Raw genomic sequence first — 14,806 nt, 5'->3', positions numbered from 1 at the left:
AGCACAAAACGCAGATTACAATCACTTTTTGCGAGTTCGATCAAGCATATCCGTTAGCATCACCATTGACACGCCCGTTCATCCCGCCATGAACCCTCAAAAACACCACATCAACTTCCTGGCCCCTCTTGACATCACACGTCACCCCAAACCCATTGTCTGCCGGGTCATGCAACTCTTTGCTCGTGCGTAACTTCCCATTGACATAGACTGCCCAGTTTCCTGGCCCCAGGCCCCGGGCTATAGGCTCGATGCTCACGGTCTCAGGGCATCCTCGTCCCTCGAAATCCCACCCTCTCACAGTGAGGATTAGCGCATGGGCATGTTCATCCCACACACCGCGAAGGACACCGGCTCCATGCTCCCTGCCCGCGAATTCGAGGTTGTCGATCCACGGCGTACGGGCCAGAGACTCTCTCGTCCACGGCTTTTCATACATGATGCGCTGTCCATCTCTAACATTGAGTCGTGCGTACCCTATCGCAGCGTTGCCGCAGAAGGGGGAGATGTGCGTCCACTTGACGCCCTCGCCGTCATGTTTGTCGTCGGTGAAGATAAAAGGCGTGTCGTTACGAGGGTAGAACAGGCCCCCGTTCTCCCATGTGGGGTTGAGGTTTTCATCAGCGTATGCGAGAAGGCCATCAAGAAGCTCTGTTTGACCGAGCTCCGAAAGCCATTGAACTACATACCCGAAGCAGGGTTTGGTGTACGGGAAAGGCGGTTCTGGGTTCTTCGCAAGGTCGGCTTTGGCGAGGCCAATAGCTTGCTGGAGGTTCTCTTGATCGGACTTGGTCGGGGACGCCGCTGCTGAAAGTGTGCGGTAGTGGTTGGCTACAATGGGCGGTTGTAGGCGGATGTGGCCGGCGATGGTAGTGATGAAGCCAGGAAACTGCTTCGGATAGAGGCTCTCCACAAGTTGAGGATTCCAGGAGTTCATAAAAGCACCCGCCCTAAGAATTGGTGAGTGCGAGTCCCCAATAGGTCAGGAAGTGAAAGGCTTACCATGCAGTCCATCCCACATCTGTAGGAGGGACTATGTGGTTTTGCTTGACCATCCAAAAGTCAACAAAGAGACCGTTGGAAGAAACCATGCCCTTTTTGTCCCAAGCGATCTTGTACTTGGTCAGAACTTCCTCGACCTTGTTTGTGCCGTCCCGAGAGTCGTTGTATTTCATTGCTATAATCTGTGGCCTGGTCAGTAAATGGGTAAAAGAAATTTCAATCGACAAGGGCGGAGTGGCAGTACTGGAAATTGGTTGCAGACAACAAAGATCACGTTCGGCTCGCAACAAACGCCAACCCACCCATTCCGCTCCATTTCCCGAGTGATGGCTGCCTGGAGGCTGCGATTGTCGTAGGAGAAAGTCTCGTCGCCGAGACCGAAGAACATGGGGTCCCATTTGAAAACAAGAGACTTGGGCTTCTCGAATTCATCATCGTCAAAGAGCATCGCGTAGAGGCTGGTCATCAATAGAAGATGACCGCTGTACATGATGTTTTCTCGCACGACCGGGTCGGCCCACGGTTCTCTGAGCTTTTGCAAACTTGGATCGGTGCGTTTACCACCTAGACTAGTGTTGAACCAATAGGCCCAGACCTCCTTGCGCAGCATCTTATGAATCAGCTGGCGGAGGAGTGGTTTGAATATCGAGCGAAGGGCTGGCAAATGATGGTAGTGAGTGACGCCGACAGCGTAGGCCATCGTGGCAAGTTGGTAGCGGTAGGCGTCGAGGAACTCTTGAAGCGGTTCTTGAGCGCCCATCTTTGCCCACTCTCCATCTGGTTGGAAAGCAAGGTTGCAGAAATGGCGAAGGTGGCCTAATTGAGCAGTGGACAGTTTGGGATACTTGGACAGGTCCAGGGGGAGGGTTCGGGGGATAGTTTGAGCCATGTTTGCGACAAGAATGCCTGTTGACTGACCGCCGCTGTAGAAAACAGAGCGAGGATGTCACCTACCGTGAGCGACAAGTTGTGCCTTTATAGCAGAGCGGAGGGATGGTGTCAATGCCATCTGCAGTCATAATCGAGCTGAGACGAGGGAACTGCTCGTTCCGTATCCGTTCCCACACTGCCAACAACAGCGGGCCGTGTTGGTCGCTCAGAGCAAGGCCTTAATAAGGCGGACACCCGAGCTCTCAGCACCCAAGCTCGGTGGGATGGCGACTTTCTTATCCTGGCGGCCGAATCCTCTTATAAGCCGCAGTCGAAGTCGCTCTCAAAATAGCAAAAAGAAAATCAGACAGTGTCTTCCTCTTGTCATTCTTAACCAGTATGGCCACCCAGCGTACGGTTTGCTTTGCTCGTCGAGAGGTACTCGTCTCCCTCGTACACTGTTGCGAAGTTGGGTGGCTTCGGCGCCCGGGAGTGCTTGGGATTAGCGATCGCGCAGCGTGAGTGGGGGATCGTTGGGGAAAGCGGGCGATGAACGGATCGCACCTCGCTTCTATTGTTCTTCAATTGGCTGGAGATCAGTAATCCAGTGAATGACGAGGGAGAGGCTTCATTCGTGGACGCGGCTGGGGTTTGCAGCTCGTAGATACGGGGACGCTGCACACTGTCATGTTTCTTCCACTAAGACCATAGCAGAGAGGATGTGGAGATAAAGAGGTGAGGCTGCGACGACGACGACGGACTGGAGCCGAAAAATCACCAGAGGTGCTCAAGGAAAGGAAAAGTGGGAAACTGGGAATGCAGGGAAAAGGAAATGGGGAACTGAGGGAAATTTCAATTTCCCATCCTGCTGGGCTTGTTGCCCCGTGCGCCCCTCAACTTGTCCTAATCATCCTCCCCCCCAAAGTATATGGCGCAGACAGAGGAACGAAGCCAACCTTATACAAGTCTCCTATACCCCGTATACACACCGATGTCTGCTCTTGTTGCTCCCTTTGTTACTGCGTGCTCCAGGACCAGGTCGCTGCTCATGGTGCCGCCGCTGAATTGAGCGAGAATCTGATATACTCAGGGCGCCCAGTGCCTCCAGTGCCTCCTACGTCACCTCGCATTCCGCTTGTTGGTGGCTGAGTCCCCCACTGTCACCCAGGAACCGACAATCCTCGATACCTCTCCTCCAATCGTCCTCACAAGCCACACCTACTGCTTTGGAAATGGTCAGTGGCGATGTCGATGTCGAACCCAGATCAACCGACCACGGTATTCATGTACCATCTCTAGCCTCCTCAGAGTCAACTTCTGCCACCGCCGCTACCGCTGGGCGACGCAATGCCACCGCGTCTCCTGCCCACGATTTCTTTATCGACCTGCCTCAACTCCCTATGGCGACCGAAATTGCACTGGCGGCTCTTGCAGCCCTTCCTACACCAATACTAGTCCTCTCCTCCTTGAAAACTGTGCTTCTCGCCAATTCTGCCGTGGGAAGATTGTTGGGGGCGGATCATGATGATCCCGACCTCAGGGTGGCCGACTTCCTCAAAGGCCAGACGCTGTCGCAGCTAGGGATTGATATGGTCTCAGATGGCGGCGTCCCGGTATGGGTCAGTTGGGAAAGATTCCTCGACAACCTCGCTGGGGACTTGCACTCCGCTGCTACGGACAGAATCCCTCCAGCGAATTCACTGCGCGGTGTACAGAGTGGAGAGACAACTCCCATTGCCGTTGCCGCGGCCGCTGCAAGAGGTAGGTTGGCACTGCAAGATCGTACTGAAAAGACTCGAGACACTGTGGTCGATGTGATTATCTCCAGGCATCATGACCAAGCGCCACATGGCAGCCGTCGGCAGAAATATAACAAAACCCATCGTGCGGCCCGCACTACCTGTCGAATGATTATCACTATCTGGGAATTAGAAGGACAGCAATTCTTCACTTTGACATTCACAAGCTCGGCAGGGCATACACCAACGAAGACATCGTCCCACTCATCAGCCACTACTCGTCATCCCTCGTCCCACTCCACCAGGTCCTCCCGTTCATCACACTCCCAGACACCTGTTTCCTCCATCGGTACTTCTCAGATCACATCGCCTGCAGAGCCGCAGCATGTGGTTTCTTTTCCTCCTACCGCCCCGCCAACCCAGTGTTCTGCTCCGTCCGCCCCAACAGACTTCCAGAAGGTTCTAAAGATGAAAAACGCCATGTTGAGCGCCATAGAAATCCCCCTGATCGCCATGTGGAGAGATGAGAGCGTGGTCTTCCCAAACCTCGCTGCTCGCAAGCTACTGGCAGTCGAGACTGACCCCACATCGGATGAGTCGTACGATTTCATGTCGCGGTTTCGCCCCTGGACTGCAGATTTCTCCCGAGAGCTCGAGGAGGATACCAATCCCGTCGTCGTTCTGTGTCGCACTCAGCAGCCCTTTACCAACTGGCAGATCGGCCTACTCAACGAGAAGACAGGGAAGAAGTCCAACTTCGATGTGAGCGGGCACCCTGTCTACGACGAAAAGTCTGGAGAGTTTCTGGCAGGCCTAGTAGCTTTCAAGGATGTTACACAGTATACCGAAAAGATTGCACACCAAACAGCAGAGAATGAAGCACAATTTCGCCTCATCTGTGATATGATGCCACAAATGATCTGGACCACTAGATCTGATGGCTACCACGATTACTACTCTCAAAGATGGTATGATTACACTGGCCTGACTCCAGCGAATTCTCTGGGTCAGGGTTGGAAACTGCCTTTCCACCCGGAGGATATGCCCGAAACCATGCACAAATGGCGTCATTCTCTTGAGACCGGAGATGAGTACATCACCGAGTATCGCTGCAGAAGATTTGACGGCAAATGGAGATGGATGCTCGGGAGAGCCTTGCCAATGCGTGACCACAAGACAGGTAAGATCGTCAAATGGTTCGGCACCTGTACAGATATCCAGGAAGTCGTCGATGCCAAGAGTTCCGGACAGAGGACTCGACGACAGCTGTTGGATGTGTTGAAGCACTCGCAAATGACCATGTGGATTCTCGACCGGCAATTGAATGTCAGCTTCCACGAAGGCTCCTTCGTTATGGGCGACGCGACCACCGACAGGATCATTGGAGCTCCTGTCCTCGATGTTTTGCACAATCATCTTACTCCACAAGCCATTGACAAATTCGGGAAGGCTCTGTACCGCATCCTATCAGGGGCCTCCGATCTGGAAATTTGCGAGAATGAAGTGAATTCTAGATGGTTTCGGTCCAAGATGGTACCGCTGAAGGGCCAAACAGGACCAAACAGGGTCGAAGATGAAAACTATATCGCTGGAATCATTATCATTGGATCTGACGTTACTTCGCTGCGGCACAAAGAGCAAGAAAACATCATTTTGCTTGCGAAGGAGACGGCGGCTAAAGAAGCGAGCAAGATGAAAAGTAGCTTTCTCGCCAATATGTCTCACGAGATCCGGACACCAATCGCAGGAGTGCTGGGAATGTCAGAGCTGCTCATGGATACTTGCCTGGATCTGGAACAAAGTGAATTCGCCCAAAACATTCAGAGATCGGCCAATTCGCTTCTTACCGTCATTAACGACATTCTTGACTTCTCTAAAATTGAGTCTGGCCGGCTTGATATCGAAGAAGTGCAGTTCAGTCTAGACCACGTGCTCCGCGAAGTTGCCAAAATGCTTTCATTTGCAGCCCAACGCAAGGGACTCGAGTTCATGAGCGCCATCGATCTCAGACCATCTGAGGAACTCATTGTGTTGGGTGATCCTGGCCGAATACGGCAAATCCTGGTCAACCTGCTTACCAACAGTATCAAATTCACCTCCAAGGGCTTCGTCAGGCTCAGCACCCTCGTCGTGGGGGAGACCAATGCCACGGTCACGATTGAATTCTGTGTCGAAGACAGCGGCATTGGAATAGAGGAAGAAGTCAAGAAGAGGTTGTTTAGACCATTCAGTCAAGCTGACTCGAGCACCGCCCGGCGTTTTGGAGGGACGGGTCTCGGCTTAACTATATCCAAAAACTTGGTAGATCTGATGCATGGGACGATTCGTTTGGATTCCAAGCTCGATGCAGGAACCAAAGCTATCTTCAATATCCCATTCAAGAAACTTGAATATCAAAAAGGTTCCCCCATTACTGAGCTCGAAGTCGGCTCGACGCCTGATCGGCTACAACCCGACTTGTCTCGCTTCAAGGAGTCACCACAAGAACAGGCCCGAAAACAGCCGATGATTATGACCCCAACTAGGTCATTGGGAGACACAAGCGCGGGCGGCGAGCATGCTCAGGCGATGCTGTCAAGTCCGGGGGTTGCAACCCTCGTTCCCGAGCTTGAGAGAGATCAGATACACATACTCGTGGTCGAAGGTAAGCGGCGCCGAACAAATACGCATCGGTTCGAGGCTGACGCTCTCAGATAATCCCGTCAACCAGCAGATTGCCCTCAGATTCATCAAGGCGCTGAAGTTTTCTGCTATTGCCGTGTGGAACGGAAGAGAGGCTCTAGAGTATCTTCTCAAAGCCACTTCGGCCGAACTCACTCCGGAGCAATCACAGCAATCTCCGATTCCTTCACTTATACTGATGGATGTGCAAATGCCTGTTCTGGATGGTTACCACGCCACACACATGCTAAGGTATCACGCGCCATTCACGGACATTGAGAGGATCGCGAAGATTCCAATCGTGGCCATGACTGCTTCGGCGATTCAAGGGGACCGAGAAAAGTGTGAGAAGGCGGGAATGGACGACTATATGGCCAAGCCAGTCAAGCGGGCTCTTCTAGAGAAGACCATACTGAAATGGACATCCATGGCCCGCAAAGGCTTCAGGCACAAGAATTGGTCAGAAGTTCCCACAGAATCCCAGCAACCATCCTTCGGGAGCGCATGCACCGACCACTCGTCAACTTGCGGCCATGTCGATGCTATCACTTCCGAGTTCTATGCTCGCAATGGAAAATCAAGCAGTTTGCCGGTTTCGGCAGATGACCGCTCGCGAGCCTCAGCAGACGGGGCTATTGATGTTAAGGGAAAAGCCGCTGCGCTACGGTCCAGCATTTCCAGAGCCATCCTTGCTGAGGAGATCCCAGGAGGAGGAACAGAGGGAGATCGAACAATGAGGAGAGTCGAGGCTGAAGACAAAGCACAGGCACTCCGGGACGCCAAGCTGTTGTCGGTGACCGATTTACATCGTGGCCAGTCTGTCATTGCTCCTACGATTATGGTAGATGGCACCTTCATGTCGAATTCTCACTCGTCCGATGTGGCCCAACCAGTTGCTGGGAGCACCGGAGCTTCGACGGCGTTGGCATTAACCGAAGAGAACATGTACCTCTTCAACAATACACAAGATCACGGGATCATGGCCGCGGACATCCCTTCGACAGCAATGGGGTCTGAGAGGTTAGTCTATCCCCTCTCAGATATTCCAGGGCCACCACCAGAGGGTACTCTTGCCGCAGTCGACCTAGCTGGTGCCAATGCCAATGCAGAGGTCCTGGTATCATCGTTTGGGACTCCGCCATCGGAAAATGTCACATCCTCCGCAGATCCAGGCAAGGATCAGCTTCAGAGCCGACGAGATGTGGGCGGACTCGGTCCTGACAGTCGACGGAGAAGCGACTGGAGCATAAGTACAGCGCGACCGGATCAAGGCCAACGAGGGCTAGAGAGTGAATGATGCCAACCGAAGGAGTCTTGAATGCTCGATTCTGAGTTAAAGCAACCTGATCACGTTCTATCACGACGTTAACGAGTTTATGGGAGTATAGGGAGACTTGGTTGGATTGAAAGGAGCAAACAATTCCTTAACGAGCCACGACATGTACGAGGTACGACTCGCGCTACAACACAAGCAATCTCTTGTGTGGGTTTTGTCGGCAGATGGAGAAGCCGATCAGAGAAGACGCTAGATCTCAGAGAAAAAGGCAGCAATTGAAAGGAACATGAACAACGAGAAGGACGATACCCTCCGTGACACAGTCGTAATGGGGTTGGGGGGTGAGGTCTCGGGAAGGATGACGCCCAACCGGTATCTGTGTGTGTATATATGTATCTACAGGATAGAGAGAATAAGCACTCGGTACATCTGACTGTCTGGGCCACTTCTGAAGGTTGAGATACTTATATGTGTTCACCTGTGGAGTACACCCGCCTCCTCGTACTTATTTAGACGCCTAGGTGTCCAGGTTGATACCAATACCGAGCAAGCAAATTAGGCACCTCAGGGACCCCCAACTGGTGCTTAAGCAACTGGTGGGCTCTAGCCCTGGGCTCCATTTCCCTTTGCCACTAATTACTCCCCCCCGCAGTTGCCCACTCCCTCCCTCGCGCCGGGCTTTGTAGGACGGTCGAGAGGCCAGCTAAAAGTGCGTCATGAGTCCGCAGCGGCACCGTGGGCACTAAGGATCTCTCTCCCCTAGTGGTCACCTACTTGGTAGGTAGGCAGCAATGGCAGCAGCACTTAGGCCACTTTTCAGCCTTATGGGCAAGCTGGAAAGTCGATTAGGCTGTGGCAACCGGTGGGCTCGCCCGCGGCAGCCGCCCCTCTGCCCCTCTGCCCCTCGGCCTCTACTGTGCGGTAAGTATCACCCGCACTTACGCAGCTCGTAGCTCTGTCCCTCTTTCTTTTGATAGCACCAAGTCACCCACCAACAGGAGCCACTGCGGGCGTGCAAGGCAGATCTGTAGCCTAGCCGCCTAGCGTGTCGCGAACCAGTCAACAGGCACCATCAAAGGCTGGATCCTCTAATAGGAAGCCACTGTTCACATCACGCTCAGGCCTCAGGGCAGCTTGTCACACACAGCCTCATCTTCAAGTGCAAAACAAGAAACTCCCCCTCCCCTCCGTCCCTCTTCTCAAAAGAAAGCCTATCTACCAAATAATGCCTCTTTCTAATCTGCACGAGCAAACCTGCAGCACTATTTCGCCCGCAATAACACTTCTCTGTGCTGCTCATGAACCTGAGCTTGAACCTGAAGCCACTTAGCTCCTGCTCCTCCCAAGCCCACCTCCGCTTTCACCATGTCGAATCAGACCATCTTGAGAATATCACGAGTAAGAGGGTTGCTTCTACACGATGGAGGGACATCACTGACAAGCCGCGCGCAGGAGATTACCCAGATCCAACAAGGCAGTGACCTGTGTAAGTCACCTTCACACGCGAAAGCCACCCACCTCCCGTCGTCAACTAACCATTCGCTGCAGCCATCGCTGTCGCTTGCCAGGAGAAAGACGTGCGCCACGTCAAAGCCCTCATCATCGGTCCCCACGGCACCCCCTACGCCTACGGCTTCTTCGACTTCTCCGTTCATTTTGGGTCAGAGTATCCGAGTAAACCACCCAAAGTCGAGGCAAGAACCACAAATGCAGGTCGCACGAGATTCAACCCGAACATCTACGCTGGTGGGAAAGTTTGCTTGTCAATTTTGGGCACATGGCATGGAGAGAGACCGGGTGAAGAGTGGTCTTCCGCACAAGGATTGGAGTCGATATTGTGGTCCATTCAGAGTCTGATGAGTAACAATCCATACGAAAATGAACCTGGGTACGAGAATGCCAGGGGTACAGAGGACAAAAGGATGAATGAGCTGTACTGTTCCAAGGTATGTGTATAGCTTTCCGCTTCGAAGCTGGACTGGGTTTTCTGTTGGCTTACGACAGGCCTAGATTCGTCACGAAACTCTCCGGGTAGCCGTCATCCACAAGCTTGAGGAGGCATTGGGCATCCAGCCAGACGGCTCATTGGCCACTCCTGCGCCTACCACGGCCCAGTGGGGCTCTGAAGAAGAAGACGACGACGACGACGAAGGGATCAGAGAAGACCCCCTTGAGGTCCAAATCAAGCTCAAATTCTCACCTTTTAGAGATCTCATCAAACGGCGGTTCCTGTGGTACTTTGAACACTACATGTGCACCATTGAAGAATATACACCCAAAAACAAGGATGGCTCCGACTTCGTGAAGATGCCCTTTGAAGGTACCGGAAACGGCATGGAAGGGAAATTCCGATACAGCGAGCTGGGCAGAAGATTGGTACGGATCAAAGAGGTGCTTCGCACGGAGACCGACAACTGGGCGGTTGAGGGATTGGCGTTGAAGGAGCGAGAGGCGACCAAGGCAGCAGCAGTCCAACGACAATTCGAACAGTTGGCAGACTACATGACGCGCAAGAAGCTGCACAACGTGGATGTTAAGCTGGAGAACGGTAACCCATTTGTCTGGATCATGACCTATTTCGGCAAACCCAGCACCCATCTGGACGGTGGAATCTTCAAACTCCGAATTGCAGTGAGTCCTCGGTTTCCAACTGAACAGCCTCGCGTCAAGATGGAAACACCCATCTATCATCATAGGGTGTCCAAGGACGGCGTGGTATGCTATTTCTCCAAGGAAGCAGACCAGTTACGGAATCACATTGAGAGTATCGTTGAAGCATTGGAGGAGGAAAGCCCACCGTATGACCCCCGGACGATTGTGCATCCAGAGGCGACCAAGTTGCTTTGGGGCAGCGAAAGTGATAAGAAGAGATATTTCCGGCAGCTCAGGAGATCGGCACAGAAAACAACAGAGGAAGGAATGGAGATGTGAGACGCACATTCTAAGCGCTGGCCGGACCTCGAGAGTCGAGCAGCTATTGTGGCTGAAGTCGATGTTGAGAGAGGATCCAAGATTGAGATGAGAAATGTCAATCCAGAATGCGAAATACGGGTCATTTTCTTTTCTGCAGCAAGCATGGGAGTCGGGGGGTGATGGGGATTCGCAGACATACTCTGTATACTCGAAAAGAACCAGGACCATCAGAATGGCGAGCGGGGGCTAGGCTGGGCCGGATTTGGCGGTTATGAAGCAGCAGTCACCATATTCGTCTTCAATACCATGCCGCGACAGGGCTCTTGATTCTGGCGTGTTGATGTTAAAGACATGAAAGGCTGGTCGGAGATGTGCTGTCCTCTCTGCTACAGTTGAAACTTCAGTTTGCTGTCGCTTTGTGTGAGGACTGCCTTTCCCTGTTGGTTGTTTGCCTTGTCTATTGTCCTTTGAGAAGTCATTGAAATCGCAGAAGTCGATTCTGGGGGGTTTCTAGCAGATCGAACGAGGATGCAAGGCTACGACACCACGACTGGTGACGAGGCTGTGCCACGGTTACGTAATGCTGCACGCCACGAGGAGAGTCTCGATTCCGGGGCTGCGACCCACTTTTCCAGGAACAGATGCCCCGTTGCGTATCTCCAAAGTGCCCAAAAATTTCCCAGAGACGGTCTCGGGCTCGAGCTCAATCGCCTCTCCCAAGTACCAGCCAGATTGCTTTGAACTTTGCCCTGCCCAAAAATGGAGGCAAAGAAAGAGTCTGATGTGGACATGACGCCTCGATCTTACGGCACCGTCCTGGTTGTTGGCGGCTGCGGTTTCCTGGGCTCGCGACTCGTGGACCAATTGCTCAACTTTCCCTCCGAAGAAGCAGATGCAGTGAGCAATGCAGCCTCGTCGCAGCAGCGGCAGGGATCAAACGGTGCCACAGCCGTCGACACCACAAAGAAGCCAACCTCCACTTCCATCCCGACCCCTAACGCCGAGAAATACGACATCAATACCCTCCTCCCCTCGTCCTTCCCGCCCCTGCGCAGCCGCTACCCTCCTATAGACCAGACCTCTACGTTCGTCCATGTGTTGGACTTGAGATGTACGCAACACATCTTCCCCAGCGCGACGTACCACTCCGCCGACATCACCGACCCGAATTCTCTTCTCGAGGTTTTCCGGAAAGTCAAGCCTAACGTGGTCATCAACACGGCGTCCCCGTCGTGGGAAGCCCCTCCGGCCATACTCCGAAAAGTGAACATTGACGGCACACGGACACTGCTGGAGGTTGCCGGCGGGAAGAAACACGGCGACTGGGGCGGCTGTGTTAGAGCCTTCGTCCACGTCTCGAGCGCGAGCGTGGTCCACGATGGCGAATCCGACTTGATCAACGCGGACGAACGGTATCCCTACGTGTGTCCGAACCCGAGGGAGTACTATTCCGAGACAAAAGTCCTTGCTGAGAAGATTGTGCTCGAGGCCAACGCCAACCCGGAGTATAGTGATGCAGGGAAAATGCTGACCTGTGCAGTCCGCCCCGCAGGCATCGTTGGCGAGGGAGACCGCGGAGGGTTTTCCGGGGCCATTCTCAGGACGGCATCAGTTGCCCCGGATTGGCAACTACATATCCAGCTGGGCGACAATGGAAATCTGTTCGACAACACCTACGTCTACAACGTGTGCTTCGGACTGCTGTGCGCCGCGCAGGTCCTCCTGGAAGGTGGGAGGAGGAAAGGGGCGTCGCTGTCTGAAAAAGTCGACGGCGAGGCGTTCAACGTCACCAACAACCAGCCGGCCTTCTTCTGGGACTCGTCGCGCTATCTCTTTTCGCGGTACGGCCGGACCATCAACCCGAGCCGCATCGTCGCCCTCCCCACGTCGCTGGCCACTTTCGTCGGCGGCGCCGCGGAGGCGTTCAACCACCTGACGGGCCGGAAGGGCAAGCTGAATCGCCAGACGGTCAAATACGCCACAATCTCGAGGTATTACTCGTGCGAGAAGCTCATGAACAGGACCGGGTACGTGCCCGTGGTGGGACTCGACGAGGGGTTTGCGAGGAGCGTGCGCTGGTTCAAGCGAGATGAGGAACAGCAACTGAGGGAGCAGGGCGAGTGGAAGAAAGAGCAATAGACACGAGATGAGATAAGACAAGGGCAAAGACAGAAGTCCTCGATGCTCAATCCTGGTTCGACGACGCAGTATCATGTCAGGTCAGGTCGATACAAACGCAGGCAGCAATGCACGCTGGTGGATATAAACAGGACACTGCAAGCCAGATAAGAGGACGGGGTCAGGTTCCAAAGTTGAGCGTAGAGCCGCATTATCCTGATGGCATGGAGACATGGTTTAATGGCCCAGCGGCAGAGTATAGACTCAGGCGTTTGGATGTTACATAGATGCACAGGGACAAACGTCTCTTCATCCAGCCCAGGAGATCTCAGGGTCGGGCCTCTCGGCCACTACGGCGCTTACTTGTATGGTGAATACCTAACGGTGTATATACCGGGAGAGGCCATGCGTGAATGAATGGGATTCCCTACACATAACTGAGTGACTGAGTGACTGAGTGACTGAGTGACTGAGTGACTGAGTGACTGAGTGACTGAGTGACTGAGTGACTGTCCTGCTCTGTGTATGCAGTAGGGACCCAGCGTCTTCCATTGAATTACCATAACTTGAGCAAACTCGCTTATCAAACGGTAGGACAGGACGGGAGGAGCATAATGGAAGAGGAGACTCGATCCTTCCAAATCTACATCTGTCACAGGGTCCAAAGCGTACAGGCACAAAAGTCGAAGCGGTTGTTGTTCTGTCTTGACAAGACTCTCAAAGTACCATTCCATTTTTGTCTATTGCGGTTCGGGACGGTCGCTATCGTCACTGCCACCAACACCAGCACCAGCAGGCCGAGGAGAAGGATGACTGTGCGGCATGTATCTATCCTCGTCCAGTGTCTTTTCTCATTCCTCCCTTCCTTCCTCGGTGGCCGCCAAGGAGAAAACGGGTTACCATTCAGATCCTGGTGCTTGTACTCCGTACTGAAGTGCAGTCGGTCAGTCAGCCAGCCAGACTTCCCGGTGGCGTGGTGAGTTCTTGTCGTGGCGAGACAAGAAGGGTCTTTGTGGCAGCTTGCATTGTGCAACGGGGCACGAAAGTGTGCAGGTTTCTAGCTGACACTTGACCCTTGCTGCCGCAGGAGCGGCAGAAGGAGAGTTCGAGTTCGCGTTTGAGTCGAGTTCGTATTCCCCCCACGAGAGGTGTCTGGAGATAAGTCAGGCCACGACGCCGCCGGGATGGTCAGGCAACGTACACGTATACGTATACTTTACGTATGCGCGAGATTCAGACCAGTCGAGTGAGCCGATGGAAATGCGGCCCGGTATTCTCGCAAGGTGTCGCTGTATACTGCGTACAAGCACAGGGAACAACTCGATACAGACTTGCTTCGTTCGTCGTGTTGCTCCCCGGTGCTGCTGACGCGCGCGCGAAAAACAACTTGTCTCGTGTCCGCAGTCTCTTTGATTCCTCACACGATAGCAAGGCAAGAATGGTTGCGTGATCACTCGCGAATGAAATCGTGGCCAAGTCGACAATCGGAATTAGATCCTCCCTCTTGAGCCTTTCTTGCGACGGGAAAACATCCTAGTAGAGGGATATCGAAACCCCAATGGGTGCTCCCGAACAATTGCTGCGTTAATGATCAGAGCAATTGGGCCCTGGAATCAAAGCCACACCAAAGTGTGGTCGATGTCGGATTCCTGCTCAACAGGGGATTCATCACCTGCTTTCCCCCTCCCCGGCTCACTGCAGAACAATACCTGTACTTACCGCCAGGGAGACCACATCTGCAGGACGAGACATAGCCTCACCATACTCGTAAACGATCTGTTAGCGTCTGCGCACCTTTCCCGGTGTCATATCCCCCTGCATCGGCGGCTCACATAACGTGGCTCTTGCCCTGCACGTGAAAGTCGTGCTGTAGATCAGCCTTTCAAGCGAGCTGCAGGTTGTTACATGGGAGATTTCGGGAAAGCATTCAGATAGGTGCTCAGAGCTCCGATCTCCTTGCATTCCGCCCATTGATGATTGGGCACAAGGGAGGCCCCTGACTTTTCCGAAAAGGTAATAAAGATCGATTTTTGAATCTGAATGGACCTTTTCAGCCAGAGGTATTCGAGAAATGAATGCGCCCTGGACAGGAGCCAACTCTGTCCGCTTCCATCAAAGGATGGCTTGGATGACCTCCTCTAGGATAACTAGCGCTATCCGCTCCTGTCACCCGCCGTCACCCGCCTTTGTGACATTCATTTTGAATCACAGAGCAATAGTAGGGAAG

At 53.4% G+C, this 14,806-nt stretch overlaps 4 protein-coding genes across 4 annotated transcripts; 3 read left to right on the top strand and 1 right to left on the bottom strand.

The window, feature by feature from the left end:
• Nucleotides 1–38: 38 nt before the first annotated feature.
• Nucleotides 39–1,392, bottom strand: PV07_10999 (uncharacterized protein; the record flags this gene model as incomplete). The annotated part of the gene is made up of 3 exons (XM_016398387.1): nt 39–950; nt 1,003–1,184; nt 1,247–1,392. Coding segments are annotated over 3 exons (1,238 nt in total), but the record flags the coding sequence as incomplete, so codon positions are not given.
• Nucleotides 1,393–3,104: 1,712 nt separating this feature from the next.
• PV07_10998 (uncharacterized protein) lies at nt 3,105–7,725 on the top strand (the record flags this gene model as incomplete). The annotated part of the gene is made up of 2 exons (XM_016398386.1): nt 3,105–6,255; nt 6,305–7,725. 2 exons carry the CDS (start codon nt 3,105–3,107, stop codon nt 7,567–7,569), a joined length of 4,416 nt encoding a protein of 1,471 aa, XP_016242948.1. The 3' UTR covers nt 7,570–7,725.
• Nucleotides 7,726–8,524: 799 nt separating this feature from the next.
• Nucleotides 8,525–11,013, top strand: PV07_10997 (uncharacterized protein). Its single transcript, XM_016398385.1, has 4 exons — nt 8,525–8,946; nt 9,001–9,034; nt 9,097–9,494; nt 9,559–11,013. Exons 1-4 carry the CDS (start codon nt 8,914–8,916, stop codon nt 10,477–10,479), a joined length of 1,386 nt encoding a protein of 461 aa, XP_016242947.1. The 5' UTR covers nt 8,525–8,913; the 3' UTR covers nt 10,480–11,013.
• A 140-nt stretch (nt 11,014–11,153) lies between these two features.
• Nucleotides 11,154–13,063, top strand: PV07_10996 (uncharacterized protein). The gene has a single exon (XM_016398384.1). The coding sequence runs from the start codon at nt 11,221–11,223 to the stop codon at nt 12,598–12,600; it is 1,380 nt and encodes a 459-aa protein (XP_016242946.1). The 5' UTR covers nt 11,154–11,220; the 3' UTR covers nt 12,601–13,063.
• Nucleotides 13,064–14,806: the final 1,743 nt, after the last annotated feature.

Source organism: Cladophialophora immunda, assembly GCF_000835495.1.
Source record: "Cladophialophora immunda strain CBS 83496 unplaced genomic scaffold supercont1.7, whole genome shotgun sequence".
Taxonomy (NCBI): domain Eukaryota; kingdom Fungi; phylum Ascomycota; class Eurotiomycetes; order Chaetothyriales; family Herpotrichiellaceae; genus Cladophialophora; species Cladophialophora immunda.
This window is presented reverse-complemented; position numbering and strand designations above follow the sequence as displayed.

Excerpts from the sequence above, each read along its gene's own strand:
- PV07_10997 (XM_016398385.1), top strand. The coding sequence starts at position 8,914 with ATGTCGAATCAGACCATCTTGAGAATATCACGA. Across the intron at positions 8,947-9,000 it reads CCATCTTGAGAATATCACGA|GAGATTACCCAGATCCAACA; the intron begins GTAAGAGGGTTG and ends AGCCGCGCGCAG. Across the intron at positions 9,495-9,558 it reads ATGAGCTGTACTGTTCCAAG|ATTCGTCACGAAACTCTCCG; the intron begins GTATGTGTATAG and ends CGACAGGCCTAG.
- PV07_10996 (XM_016398384.1), top strand. The coding sequence starts at position 11,221 with ATGGAGGCAAAGAAAGAGTCTGATGTGGACATGACGCCTCGATCTTAC.